At 33.0% G+C, this 16,144-nt stretch overlaps 1 protein-coding gene across 2 annotated transcripts in view; it reads right to left on the bottom strand.

The window, feature by feature from the left end:
• Nucleotides 1–16,144, bottom strand: part of nonC (serine/threonine-protein kinase Smg1) — a 39,053-nt gene that overhangs the window by 5,735 nt on the left and 17,174 nt on the right. For both annotated transcript variants that reach the window (XM_076407874.1, XM_076407875.1), the window contains exons 10-11: nucleotides 339–607; nucleotides 51–279 (exon numbers count right to left, since the gene is read on the bottom strand). In XM_076407874.1, the coding sequence (XP_076263989.1) occupies nucleotides 51–279; nucleotides 339–607 (498 nt within the window). The remainder of the gene's footprint in view (nucleotides 1–50; nucleotides 280–338; nucleotides 608–16,144) is intronic.

Below are 16,144 nucleotides of genomic sequence, written 5' to 3'. Positions count from 1 at the left end.
CTGAAAAGCCGACTCAAGCGTAAAGAAATTTAAATAAGAAATCAAGGTACCTTTTTGGCTGTGTTTACGGCATCTTGGCTCTTCACGTAATTGTCATACAACGATGGAAGTTTAAAAAGCGAATGTTTCTTGGGACCCTGGGCTTCGGCTTCTTTTACCAACGCCAATTGTTGGTGCAAGTCCTGTAGTTCGTCTTCAACCTTCTCTATCTCTTCGTTTAATGCTAAGCACGATTTGAAATTATCTTTTAGTCCTGGTATCTCGTTTAATATCTCCACTCTGGAAAAATATGACAGGTGAGTAACGTATGATTAACAGGAAGTTCATTCTGTACTCACTTATTTTCCTGCCACTCGATTTTCATTTCTGTACATCGCACGTCAAACATCGCCAAAGTAACTTCTCTTTCCAGCTCCTTTTTGCTCTGTCTACGATTGGCTTCGGCACTTTTGGCACCTCCACCGAATGTCGTACCAGCTAACACTTCGCCACCTACCGTCCAATCAATGAGAGGATCGTAAACGAATGCTTCTAATAGCGTTAGGAGAGTTTCACGCCCCTTTCGCATAATCTTCATAACATTCTCAGATGCTAATCTAAAGATACCCTGAAAAATGTAATACAATATTTAGAATATATAAAACAAAAACTAATATACACGCGTTTGAGTTATATTAAGATACTTTTCGTCAATAATCCAATTAGGTATTTATTTACAGAATCATGCATTAGAAAAATAAACTATATTTAATTATATATATATGTACTTTAGTGCATGATAACTGAGTGGGTGGTTTTCTTAATATCCATTTCGTCAGATTATCATTATTTCTTGACTTTGAAGGTACGTTTTTAAAGTAGAATTTTAACGGAAGATACGAAACGTCGGATGGTTAAAGAGTCACCGAACAGTTAATATTATTGAAAGTGGTGGCCATGGAAATAGTGGATAACTCTAGAAAGTGATAGGGCTGAGTTTTTCTCGCCAAAATGAGCCGAAGAAGGGGTGGATGATCTTAGTACGCTGGTAGGGTTGTGATGGGTTTAACCGATCACCGTTTCACTCTTCCTTGCCAATATTCGAATAGAATCCCCCTGTTTGCAGGAATGTCGTTAGGGTAATTATGTAACTTGATGAGATATATTTCTGGAGGCCTTCAAGGCCTTAAGAGAAGAGTTAACACAGACTGAGCGACAGGACGTATATAAGGTACTGTAATTTTTGATCTAATTTAAGGGATATGTAAGGACTATATACTATAGACTGTAAGTTTTGTTTTTTCTGGTTATTAATACAGCAGTCAAATGTAACTCTTAAGAAATTACAATGTCATATGTCCTTTAGATATTTTGATAGGAAGATGGCACAAATTAGTATACATAGTATTCGATTTAGTGGCGACTTTTATTGAACATAAGAGACTTATACGGCTAGTATTTGATAACACTTGATTCTCAAATAGAACATTGCACATCTGTAAAATAATTTCAACGTTTATTTACCAACATTCATATCTACTAAATCTGTACATACGATATATGGAGTTCAACGGAAAGGAAATGTCTATATACCTGTCAAAAAACGGGGAACAACGATAAATCATCGTACGGTTCCCGTGGGACGATATCTGCGATCGGGTCAGATAACTATAATTCGTTTTTATTAATTACCAACACCATAATCGACTGATAACGACCGAAGCTAAACTCGGAACAGCGTTCGTTTTCGGCTAAATTAATATGTCGCTGAAGTGTTTATTGCAATCCGTCGGCCTTCGATCGATTTGCACACGAAAAAAACGACGATTCACTGCCTTAGATTAATAGCAATTGATACATTTAGTATCGGAATTTTAAACTCGTTTATTACCATGACAAAAAATCAGTAGAGTTACAAATATAATAAAGGCATTATTAAATTATAGATAGCCCTTAAAGAAACTATATATAGTGCATATACGAGGGTGATCCGATAAGTAATACAATTGATACAAGTAAAACATTGGACGAAAAGTCCCAGGCCTAACACATAGATGGCGCTAGTTTTATTGCATTCGCCTCTTTTTCAGGTACTACTAACCTTCAAAAGAAAGCTGTTGAAATTTCATGATATTCTACTCATAAGTTTGTGTTATTATGCTAAGAGTGACACTACTTTTATTATTTTCAAAATAATGGATCAAAAACAATTTCGTGTTTTAATTTTACACTGCTCCTTGATGGAAAAAAATACCGTTCAAGCGAAGCAATGGCTTGAACAATGTTATAAGGACTCCGCTTTATAAGAAACAACAATAAAACGTTGGTTTCCTGACTTCAAACGTGGTCGTAGAGACACCGATGATGCAGAACGCAGTGGACATCCAAATGAAGTGGTAATACCAATGATCGAAAGTTGCATGAGTTAGCTAACATCTTAGCTTTCTCTTTTTTCTTCTTCTTCATTTAGCTTTCACAGGTATAAGACAAGTTTGTCATGTTTTTTGCGCTCAAGTCAGGAGCAGCAAATAAAAATATATGAGATTGTCATTGTCACAGGTTATTAGAATGTTAAGATTACCACTATTAGGTTAGGTTTAGGAAGGTTAGAAGGTAGTGTCATCTATATGTACCCTCTAATAGTTAACACTAATATTTTAAAGAATTTTGTAGACATCTGACAACAGGGTCGACTAGTACCATTACAAATCGAATTTTATAGATTCGGTTACATATTCCAACACATCAGAGACCATTCTGTCTCTTCAGGGTAAAATGAGAAGGAAAAAACCGTCCCGAGTTTAAAACAAATGTTAAATTTTTACACTGCATTTACAATTTACAAACTGCATTTGGCATACTGCCCATCTTGGCGCCATTTATGGCGACTGTTTTATTGGAAGAACTACACAGAGTGATGCACAACAAAAAACATTCTTGCAAGTTAAAAAGCGAATTATTTAATTAAAATATTGTTTATTATTATTTTGAGATCTGAAGTCTGGTTGAATTTGTGTTGCTCTTGCACAGATGGGGTTTCAGCTATGATTTAACATAAAATAATTTGTGGCTTATGTGAGAATAATGAATGCAGATATATTAGTTACATATTATTTTTTTATATTGCAGAGAAGAACACTTAAAAGGACTCATATATCATTGATCAATGTTTAAAATTTATAGGAATAGGAATACAAATTATATAATAGATATTATAAATTAATTAATATATATAGGAATATAAAATTTATAGGACTTTTTTCCAGTTGACTATTATATCCGGTACATACAGTATAACAATCATGTGTAACAACCATAAAATAAATTTCAATACGAAATAATTGTTTACATTTTGGCAGCTTACAATTATCAAATACAAGAGCAGTAGTACTTAAAAATATAATAGATACAACAATAGGAACAAAGTTATCTTAACATTAGTTTCATTCAATTAAATATAATTACATTATTATATCGAGACAATAGACACACAACACTAAAGAACAATCGAAATTACTTCAAACCTTATTATCAACATTATCGAAAGTATTAGGTGTTGGAATTAGTTCGTAGCGTCGTATAAGAGATGTCATTCTCCTGCTAAAAATGCTGTTACGAACTCTTACCATCTCATCCTGCTACTAGAATGCCCAATAAATTGATGAAGTGCCATCAGTGATGAAATTTACGAAAAAAGTTAAATGCATAATGGCTGTTTCACTTTAAATATTTTGAACGTTGTTTCATCACCGTCACTAAGATTTGGGTTTATTTAAATTATAAAAATAATAGGCTACTGAGTGATAAGAAACCGATATCATAATGAAACGAGTCGTTATATTTCAGACTAATTTGACACAAAAAGTAATGAAAAAAGGTTTACTGAAGAAATAAATAATTCCCTATCAATATAACGCACCTATTCAAGCGGCATATTAAACAATTATGAAGAACACACACTTAAAGAGTACGAATTGTTGCCTAATCCAGTTTATTCACCATATTTGGCTCTGTTTGACTTCATTTCGGCTTTTTTCGTGCATGCAAAAATGATTTGTTTTACTTCTGCGAATTTATAGAACAAACTATAAATACGTTTTAATGTTGTATTCCTGAAGAAGGAATGCAATAATAATGGATGTGTATATTGTTATATTAGCTTGTATAAGAATATGTAGATACTATCAGATACTTTAGTTAATATTTCTAATATGGCATCGGCATCAATGTTATTTTTGCGATAACGTACTACACCCCCTCCATCAAGAAATAACAATACAGTTGCTGTTCACGTGCCTTACTATATTTATATCTAATTATATTAATGATAGTTTTACGATAAAATATTATTTTGTCACTAAATTAATGAGTTTTTCAATATAAGCACGCAACCTGATTGAAATAGGACCCTGTTTGGAATAAACTGTGTTAAAGGATAGTATATGTTGCGGTTTCCTATTAAAGTACTATAGATATGTAGAAAAAAATTCTAGGGCAAGTATCACTTATATATTTGTTTGATTTATGATCAGGGGCATATATCAATTCATCCCTTTTAACTAAGACCACAGAGTGACAGCGGTTACTGAAAAGGCGCTTGAAGAAAATAAATACTACCCTTCGTTGTTGTTACCACAGAACTATTGTTAATTTTTAGAATCGTATCTTTTCGAAAAAAGAGGCAATCTCAACATTTAAACCTATTTTGGCTGGAATTTTGCAGAGTAGTGTCTTGGAACCACTCCTGCATTTGCTCTTAAAACAATGCTTGGAACTTTTACCGACGACACATTTATTATGGCAAAATATATATCTCTGCCTTGAGCTGTAGAAAAGGTATAACTGGCAGTCGACAAGATCCACAAAAAGACTAAAGCCTGGAAAATACAGCTCAATTGCTCGAAATCTGTCCGTGTCAAATTTGCGTTGAGGCGAATTCACAAAAACCTAATTATATCACTTGAGGAATGCCCATTGTCCAATGATGGAAAGAACATGTTCAGATCGAACTCAAAAAACTGTACTGATTAGTCGGAAGATACTTTCGACTTGACCAAAGCTCAAAGAGATTGGATTAATCAATTCATCACTTATGGAATAAATATGGGGATGTACTAAAACAACTAACCGAATAGTAATCCAACAATACGATTGCACGATGGTCAAATAAATGGGTCTACGAAGTTATTAAACATCATTTTTTAACCAAATAAAATATATGCAATTTTTTTAAAGTATAAGTTTATCTGAATCATTATCCATTTTCACGTAATCTATCGATTTATAGAAATTTGTATCTTTGGGTAAGGTCCAATCAAGGCTAAAAAAACATAATATATACACCATAAAGCTTTGACTGTAATAATGACAAATAATTTTTGAAGATTAATATAAAAGATACTGTGTGAAAACTCAGTATAGAAAAAAGTACAATTTCAATAGTTCAATCTATTTTCTTATTAAAATGGGACAATTCCCTTGAAATGTCAATTCCAAACAAACCTTAACATAACATTTCAATTGTATTACATTATTACATTTAGTGGCAATATATTATAAAAAGTATAGTTATTTGTTTTTGTTTCATTGAGGAACCATTAGGAGAAAGGTAGGTGGATCTAGGACTTACAGACACAATCTGATTGAAATGAAAACCAAGAAGTATTTAGAAGAGGCCTTCCAAAATAGAGTAGTAATAGTTGATTCAAAATGTCAATTTGAAATAAATCTTAACGGAATGCGCATCTTCCTTTAGGCTAATCATGATCCATTTTGGTGAAATTTTCATGCAGCATGTCGACAACCAGACAGCCAGTGGTTTGTTTCATAGAGGAACTGTTAACATACTGGAACTGGAAAGATAGGTAGATCTACTGACCTATTCAAAACGGAAACCAATAAGTATTTGACGGCTGAAAATATAGAAGAGTACAGCAATAGAGATTTTTGGAGACTTATTTCATAACAACTGATAACAGTAACATTAATGATGATGAATAATCATTAATAAGAGACAGGATGACACGTGAGATACATTAATATTCAACTAAGGTTTCAATATTGAATTATAATAGATAAAGCATATCACCGCATAGATTGCAATGATTGTAACGAATACTTAATAGAGGTTTATTATTATGAGCAGACAAGCAGGTAATCAGGTCAACACTTGCAACAATCAATGTCTCCAACCCACTCGCAATACCAATGCATTCAGTCGATTTACATTTGTTCAATAAAACTGGATGCGACCAATCAGCAATTCCGTCGGGAAACACTAGGGAGCTATCGCCCGATCGACAGGAGGGAGTATCCTTATTCTTCATTTCGAATAAAAATTTAATCGACGGCGGTTCGATTCGCGGTCGAGGACGACGATGACGTCATCGGAAAGAAACGAATAAAAATTATGACGTATGAAATTTCCAAATGTCTCACCAGGAAGACCTCGACCGAAGTAACATCTGAAAATCGAAAGACGATCGAGAACTGAATTTATAATTAAGTACCGGCAAAGCACCACGTTTATTAGAACAGTTGAAATTCAAAATAAATATTAATTATATATTAATTTTATAATTAAATATAATTAAATTTATATATAGCATAGTTTATATATATATATATATATATATATATATATATATATATATATATTTATATTTATATATATTTATATATTTTTTATATTTATATAAAATATTTATAGAAATTGTTACTTGAAAACATATCTTAAAAGGACTCATTAGGCACATTAAGAGATTTTTTAATTTATGACCTGCTACTGCAATGACTATAAGAGATAGATCTTTGGCCCACATTAGCATGGTAGAAAATCATGGGATATGTCATAATCTATGTGTTACTTAAATACGTCAAGATTAAATGCCAATCTAACACGTAAAATGAATTTTATTTTACTACTAAAAAGCCAGGATTATGTTAATGTCAACTCTAAATAATATAATATTTGAAAGCATACGTATTCAAAATAAACATTACTAAAAATAGAAGAATTTGAATTGTAACTTTAAATAGAAACAGGTTACCAAATTGTGGCATAAATATACATTTAAATTTGAATGTTGTTAATATTAATATTAAAATAGTTTAATAATAATCCATTTATTTTTAGCAGCATTTTTAGTTTACTCACCAAACCGTACGTCCTAGTATAGCAGTTATTTATAATGGATTTTCGTTGGATTTTTAATTATTGCATTATTTTAGTTTATTTTAGTCACATCAAAAATTAATCAAATATTTTGGAATCAGTCTTCTTTTTGCCAACTCGGGTTCCGAACCATGGTCCTCATCATTAAAACTATAGACTAGCTAGTAACCAACTTAGGCGATCATCCCAGAAGATATCCGGTCTTACCCAGCCTAGTTACTGGAGTGACTGCGATGCCATTTCTGTCACAATTATAAATTTACCCAACCCTTGATTCGCCTTGATTATTCCGCCAACCAAACTAAATCAGATTTAATGAAAAAATAACAATAAATACTGTATTAATTCACGCCCAATATATTTCATTCAAAATATTGTCCTTCGATAGACGCTACTTTTTCCCATCTTTTAAGGAATTTACAGTTTCCATTTCGAAAGAACGATGTAACTTTTGAGGTTATCTACGAATAGGCCCGTTTTTTGGTATCTTCATAAGAAGTGAAGCGCTGTTCACATTGTACACTACTCATATACTGGAACAAGTAGTAATCAGAAGGTGCAAGGTCTGGAGAATACGATGGGTAGCTTAGCAATTCCCATTGTAATATTCTCAAGTTCGCATGTATGTTGCCATGTTGTCATGCTGAAGATTCCGGTTGTCCATCACGCAGTGCTCGGCTCAAACGCATCAATTATAGTTAACAGTGGTTCCCGTTGATGACTTCATTGGGTTTTAGCAACTTAGTATACTACATCAATCAAATATCATCAACTAATATCACCAAATTCACACCATTTGCTTGACCACATATTTTTTTCGCGTTAGATTATCGTAATGGTTCCATTTTTCATCGCCAGTAACAAAACGGTGCAAAAAACCTTTCCGATTTTGCCGTTGAAGCAACATCTCACATATGACCAAAAGCTTTTCAACGTCTGATCTGCCATGATTCTGATGCAATATCTGTTACTCCCAACAATTCGACATATTCTTCAGGAAGGTAGTAATGCCTCGCTGTCAAATTTTTGTGACTGTTCAAAACACTGTTTGCCTTCGATGTCAAAACCATCATTTTTAAAACTTCGAAACCAGCATTTACATTTTGAAATCGATGGAGCTTGGTTATCAGAACCTTCACATAGCATTCGATGACTCAGCCGCCTTTTTCTTCAAATTGAAATCAAAAAGTAAAACTTTCCGTAAATGCGATTTGCTCGGTACAAATTCAGTTAGACGAAATAACATAGTGAAGAGTAAAGCTTGACAGTGAGGCTTCAAGATGAAATTGCTCGCAAATGTACCCGATATGATTTAATAGGCAGTAATATCATCTATTGTAAATCCTTTAAAATTAATTTATAGGCCTGATATCTTAAATTTACATAAAAAATACTTCTATAGATACGTAAAGATATATAAGTAAAGATACATAATGCCCAAAAATTTAATTTAAACCCATCAACAAATCGGGCAGCGGCTAATTTTGAAAAAGCTGCGCCAGCGATACTAGTCATATTACCCCGTGTTAATTAAGGTCGTGTAATTTCGCGCGGCGATAGGTAACATGCATTACATGTGTAATTTAGCACTCTATTAGCAAAATTGAGAGATATCGATGTAATTTAATCCTTCTGTACGCGCCTATATACACTGTTGCTAATTTATTGCCTCGCCACCAGGCACCGTAGACACAAAAATAAACACACAACTATATCGGAGCTTAAGGTAAAACCTCCCCGTATCAGATCTATTGCGCATTTGAGAACAAGAACAGATCATCGATATATCGGGAATTTAACACGTCGAAAGTTCGTTTTTCGTTTTCCGATTATTTTCAATAAAAAAAAAGTTACTATAGGTTATATTTTTGTAATGCCTTTAAGGGTCTAGCAATTTGAAAAAAAATCCGCCAAATACTGATAAGATTTACCTTAGATGATGTTACTCTGTATTAAATCGCATTATGTACACTGGTAACCAATTTCATGTTGAAGCCTCCCTTACAGGGCTCACTGTTCAATATGTCATTTCGTCGAAGTGTGAACATTTTTTCAGTGCGTTGAAAATATCTGAATTTGTAGCGAGTAAATCGCATTTGCGGAAAAATTGAAGACAAGTATTTGAAGGCATTACTCAATGAAACCATCAATGGGGATTACTATTGACTACAATTGATGACTTTGAACAGAGCACTCAGCGAAAAAAACGGACAGAACACGAGGAAAGACAAAACAATATTATTGATGACAACTCTCGATCACGTTGCAAAATCGGTGAAAACATACATCCATACATGGGAATTACAATGGAAAGTGCTATCTCACCCGCCGTATTCTCCAGAACTTGCTCTTTCTGATTATTACTTGTTTCAATATATAAGCCGTAATCTGCCTGAGCAGCGCTTCACTTCTTCATAAAGATATCAAAAAATGTGTAAATTGGTAAATCCGTAAATTGTCCGACAGATCTGGCTATCGATGAACAATAAAATACATTGTACCAATTTGTTACAAAAAAGCTTCACATTTAAAATCCTTTAAAACTAATTGATATACCTAATAGTAAAAATACAATAGAAAAATACATAGACACCTCCATACATAGGTTCAGTAGAGCTTATGAAGAAAAGTAGAAGTAAAGGCAACCAAAAAAACGAATTTATAATTTCGTTTTAGGATGCCGCGTCACTAAAACAGCTCTACCTCCGAAAATAATCCAAATTTTGAAAAATGCTCTTAGGACATATTCTTAAAGGGAGAGTTGAGCTTTCAAAATCGGAAAAAAACGATTTTTTCAAATGCCTGGACTAGAATAACACTAAAGTTTCCCTGACCTCACTAGTAAATAGGCTGTTGTAACTCAATTTGGCGAGATATTGTACTTTATTTTAACATCTTAAGAAGAAATCGACATTCGAGAACGTTTCAAATGATTTCGTCGAATAAAGTATCATCTTATCTTATCAGTACAGTACCAATAAAAATTATTAAAATAAGAATAATGGTCATATAAACCTAAGATTCACTGTTAACAATGAATGATATTCACCGACTATATATTATAGAACAAAAAAGGAATAATAAACTGTATCCTTAATATAATAATAATAGTCCTTAAATATATCTGCTTGTTTTTCCATAAATTGCTACTTAATAGCACCAAAAGTTCCGATTATTAATTTTACGGAAGTTGACTATAAAATTAGTCTATTAAAAAGACACGGTATTTCTAAAACCAGGAAATAAAAGTCACGAAGTTCTTCCTGTTCGCCGAAAAAAACATAAATAATTCTAAATTATAACAAAAGCAATATTTAGTTTAACCGAGGAATATCGCGGAAAGACCTAAGAACGCGATCATCATTCGTAGGTCATTTTTTCCACCAAAAAAAATCAATTATATAACAATCTTCGCATTTGCGGTGGTCAAATAGAAGGAAAGCTCTTCCGGTGTATAATAAAAAAAAAACAGCCTCCAAAACATTCAACAGGTCGACAAATCACGAACTGAACGCGTCTGACCTGGGGTAGGGGACGAGTTTGGAGTCAGAAGTAGCGTGACTTTCGGAGCGATCAGTCCATCGGCCTGTCGTACCAAAAAAAAGATCGATACAATTCGCGTATTCCACCACACGAACCGAGTATTTGTTTACAATTGGAACCCACACATCGACGCGATTGGATAATTTCATTTTTAGAAGGTAAAAGAACGATATCAATCACATTTTTTATATAAAACTCTGTCATCGTTGATAAAAGTTAATTCAATAGTTTAATAACAACATAACCACTTCTGATATACATATTTTTTCATAATTTTATTTATACTATATTGTGTATTTATACATAGTTGTGATATAAATTAAATTTAATTATTTCTTTAATGGCAAGTCTATATAAGAAATGTTGGCAGTAGAAAATGGTTATGAAATATGGTTATAAAGGAATTAATCTTTTACCAATATAGTTGAGCAACGTGAACTTTGGATGTTGGATGACTACTCTCAACTGTGGCACGTTTGTACCTCTACCGAAAATAATAAATTAGAAAAACCTGTCATTTTATTCGCAATCGACTTGTTATAACAGGTCAATTGAAAAGTCTTCGACCTGCCATAGTAAAACACATTTTTTTGGCAAAATTAGTTTTTCTTTATTCAACACAATTCCCTTCAAGGGCGATACATACACTGATTATAGCGACCCTCCAACTTTTCGATACCATATTTGTAGTACGATTTGTCCTTTGCTTCAAAATAGGCCACAGTTTTTTCGATTACCTCTTCATTCGACGAAAATTTCTTTCCAGCGAGCATTCTTTTGAGATCTGAGAACAGGAAGTAGTCGCTGGGAGGTCAGATCTGGAGAATACAGTGGATGAGGAAGCAATTTGAAGCCCAATTCATGGATTTTTGACACGGTGCATTGTCTTGGTGAAACAGCACTTTCATTTTCTTAAAATGCGGCTGTTTTTAGACGATTTCGTCCTTCAAACGGCCCAATAACGCTATGTAATAGTCACTGTTGATGGTACTTTCTTTTTCAAGGTAATCAATGAAAATTATTCCTTGCGCATCCCAAAATACAGACTCATAAACTTGTCTGCCGACTGTTGCGTTTTCCCACGCGTTGGAGCGGGTTCATCGTGTGCAATCCACTCGGATGACTGTCGATTGGACTTCGGAGTGAAATAATGGAGCCATGTTTCATCCATTGTCACATATCGACGCAAAAATTCGGGTTTATTACGCTTGATCATTTTCAAACACTGCTCCGAGTCATAAAATCGTTGTTTTTGGGCAAAAGTGAGCTCATGTGGCACCCACATTGCACAGAGTTTTCTCATACCCAAATATTCGGGAATGACATGATGTACACGTTTAGTTGATATCTTTAGAGTGTCTGCTATTTCATTCAATTTCAATTTACAGTCATTCAAAATTATTTTGTGGATTTTTAAAATGTTTTCATCGGTAACAACCTCTTCTGGGCGTCCACTGCGTTCACCGTCTTCGGTGCTCATTTCACCGCGTCTAAACTTAGCATACCAATCCTTGAAAGTTGATTTTCCTGCGGCAGTGTCCGGAAACTCGGCATCAAGCCCAGTTTTTGCTTCAACTTCACAATAACAAAAGTTACTTCACTCAAAATGCTATAATTCACAAACTAATGATCCGACAGCTGTCAAATTTATACACGCATCTTTTGAGGGTTAGGGCTAACTAAAAAACGTATGGATTTAATTTAACCAAGGGCGAAAAAAGGGTGTAAATTGCATACTATGTTTATACACTGTTTTTGAATAAAAGGTACATTATAAATTAAAATCTTAATCTTAATTGAAGATTTTTGGATTTCCGCGACGTATTTGTCGATCTTATAATTAATATTTTTATGTTTTTATAGATTATCCGCCATAGATTCTCTCTATATCTGATTAAACTATTGCTAGACAGTTCTGTCTTCTACAATCGCTTTAATGTCCATGGTATAGGGAAGCGATCGACTTGTTGGCCACCCCTAGTTAGAACCACTATACCCCCCCCCCCCCCAAAAAAAAAAATCTAAATTTTACGTCTATAAACGTCAATCCATTTTCTGGCAAATTAAAAAAAGGAAGATAATTACAATCAGTTATTTATGTATTGGGCAATATACGGAGAGTTATTGTAAAATCATTTTATACTGAAGCTGTTGTATAACGACCGTTTTTCTTTGGTTGTGCAGGTGCATGCTCTCAAATTAATTCTAAAAAAACACAAAATATCCAGCCAACTTATACCGCATGTGCAACACGTAAATTATACCTGTACAGTCTCGGTAACAAAAAATACATTGTGCGTTAACAGATTGTAGATTATGCAATTTTATTATGCGATAATGGTAGATTTGAACTACTAAAATAAAATTATATTACCAAAAAATATTCCTAATTTCTAAAGGCCCATGATATCATAGACTGTATTATTTTTAATTGAATACATTGTAGTTATTAGCGTAATTAACTGAATTCGAAATAGTTCTATAGCTCCTAACACGAACAATCAATTTAAAAAGTATTTCACGTTTTAATGAGAAATTAATTTTGTCATAACGTTAATTGAACGATTCGTAGTACCGAGCGAAGAACCCGCTTTGGTTTCGGTATTTCTATAAAAAGAAACATTATGTACATACTGTTTATTCAAATACATAAAAAACAATTCGGTTATTCCAGGAAACCAATTAAGCTTGGCTGCAAATACAAGAAGCTGAATATTAGCAATTTCCAGAAAAAAATATTTATTTTAAATATTATATAGCAAATAATATAGAGTAATAGAAACAGGAAGTAGTAGTACCACAGCTACTATCTGATGTGGGTTTGAAGTCAGGATCATCAAATCATGTTTTATAATCAGATAGAAGTTCGAAAACTGAGTCCATGAATAGTATATACAGTTTAAGTATAACAACGAAAACATAAGTGATATACGAGACTATATCAACAAGGATTATTTCCAGTTTGTAAGTACTTCCAGAACTGTGCTGAGTGTCTTCACTTTTCTATAAAGCTAATTCTATACTAGTTTGATAGGAGAGAGGTCTGGCGATTGTGATGCCCATTTCATTATTTACAAAAATTCGTCGTTGCGTTTTTGCTCTAGGAAAAAACATAATTTTGACGAAAGTTTAGAATCAGTGTCTTATTGATATGAGTATTAATAGTGACTAACTAACTAACTAGTCCTAAACTAATAATTTTTGAAATTTTAACAAACTATAATCAATATAAAAGTAATGCCTAAAATCGCTAATTCTAAGAAATCAATAATTGCTGGTGTACGTAACATTTGTGGACATAAAACACGTGTCTTTGTTTTTAAACAAGGAACAATTGATATGAAACTAGCGATTGTGTTGATTATTCATATAAGAACGATCGTAAAAATAATAAACTCCAACAGCAACATATTAATTATGTTATTTTTATTATTTCTGTTGCATTTGAAGGTATCGAAATTGGCATTAAACATCCCTTAAAACCAAGGGAAAAACGATTCAGCGGAACGAAAGATGACAAGTGGCCGGATAGATTATCATCAAGTAGTCAGTGTTTTGATTAATCGATGCAAGGATTGAGTCGTCGCCATATACGCCTGATTTCGCATCGTGTGATCTATTCAGAAAAATGCGTTTGTCGACGACTAGAACATGTTAAACCTACGTGGACGCCATAAAAAAGGTCAACATTGACATTTCGGACCTGTGTCTAAAATCAAGGAGACCTATTTTGAATAAAATAAATAAACCGGTGATTGTTTTGAATAAATTGTGTTCATAATACAAAATAAACAAACAGTAAGTTGCCCAAAATGTTAGATCAAAACAGTGGGGGGCGCTTTGCGGAAAATTCAATCGACTGAATAATCGAACTTCTCGATATATGAAAAACACGTGCTCAATACATACTTGTCATCTGATACCGTTTCATAACGACATTGACTGAATCACGGATTATTATTATGCGCACTGACACGCGGAAAGAAAACCGTACAACAATGTCGAAACTTGCCATGCCGGTTAGTTCATTCATTCATGTTACTTGTAATATCGTTCGATTTGAATTTTGTAATTTATACGTAATTAGAACGAACGGAAATTTATCGCGATTTTACCGCGCGAACATAGCGGCAATTACCATAATTCAACGAACATATCAATTTCTTGGACTGTGTCGAACGAACAATCACATATTTATTGGAAACTAAAATGTATTAATCATCAAAATTACATTAAAGAATGGCATTTCCTGGTGCATTTTCGGTCTATGATACAGTTAATTGTATTCTTTTTTGAAATAATTCAAAGAGAAATACTTAAGCATGTATTAGTCTAAAAATGTGAAAAATTCGATTATTTCTCATTCATATATTGAAAGTTTTTCATATTCTATATTGGGCATATTTTTAATGGGTTAAGCTTTGGGAATATGAAATAAATTGATGATTTTGAAATATCTAAATAAAAATACCCCCTCAAATTTGGGGTTAGTTGCGAGACGGTTTAGATGTCACGTTTCTAAAACAGCTATATTTCATATAAAATTTTTAATATTAAAATAATTTAAATTTTGAAAACTCCTATTAAGGAGCCTATATTCTTAAAAGTTTATGGTCTCACTATCATAGACGAATTCAGCATATACCACCGTGATATTAAATTAAAACAAAATGTTAAATGGTCTTCGCACTTCAACTCCGAAGCATATTAATATTATTTACTCAAAATACAAGATGATTTTTTGGTAATTGGTTATTAAACTAATAAAACAATTCTCACATTATTATTGTAATATTTTAGACCAGCCGAATTCAAATATTCGCGAAAAGAACAGTAAATTAAAATTAATTCATCTCCTTCTGGCTTCCGATCACATGATTAAAATTGGTGGGAAAATACTCCAGAAAAATGCGATTACTTCTAGAATGAATCTAATTGGTCCAGTTTTTCAACAAGATATTGACCCTAAATATTCGTCAAAACTATGTCAGGAGTTCTTAAAATAAGAAAGAAACGAAGAAATATTGCAAATAATGAAATGGGCATCATAATCGACAGACCCCCTTCTATCGGACTTAGTATGGAATAAACTTGATAGAAAAGTGAAGAATCGATGTCCATCGAGCTGAGGATAATTGTGAGAACACTTACCAAGTGAGAAGTAAACTTTGTGAACAGATCATTAAAAATAAAGGTAATCAATTTGATGAGGTAAAAATTTAACGAAAGATGTAAAGTTTTTATAAAAACTGACTTATTGTTTCCAAACCTTTGAACAATAGTGTAAAAGAGTGTATACAGTTATTAGGTCTATGAAATAGTTTTAAGGGAGTTTCTTTAGCTTGAAGCTCTATTGTGAAAAAATCGGTAAAAATCGGAAGAAATAGAACAAGTAGTAATCATAAGGAACAAAGTCTGGATAATACGGCGGGCGGGATAGCACTTCCC

Source organism: Rhynchophorus ferrugineus, unplaced genomic scaffold (genome assembly GCF_030347505.1).
Source record: "Rhynchophorus ferrugineus isolate W39M unplaced genomic scaffold, kcgeb_rfMv2 rfM6, whole genome shotgun sequence".
Taxonomy (NCBI): Eukaryota; Metazoa; Arthropoda; class Insecta; order Coleoptera; family Curculionidae; genus Rhynchophorus; species Rhynchophorus ferrugineus.
The sequence above is the reverse complement of the archived record's forward strand: the minus strand, read 5'-3'. Positions and strand labels throughout refer to the sequence as shown.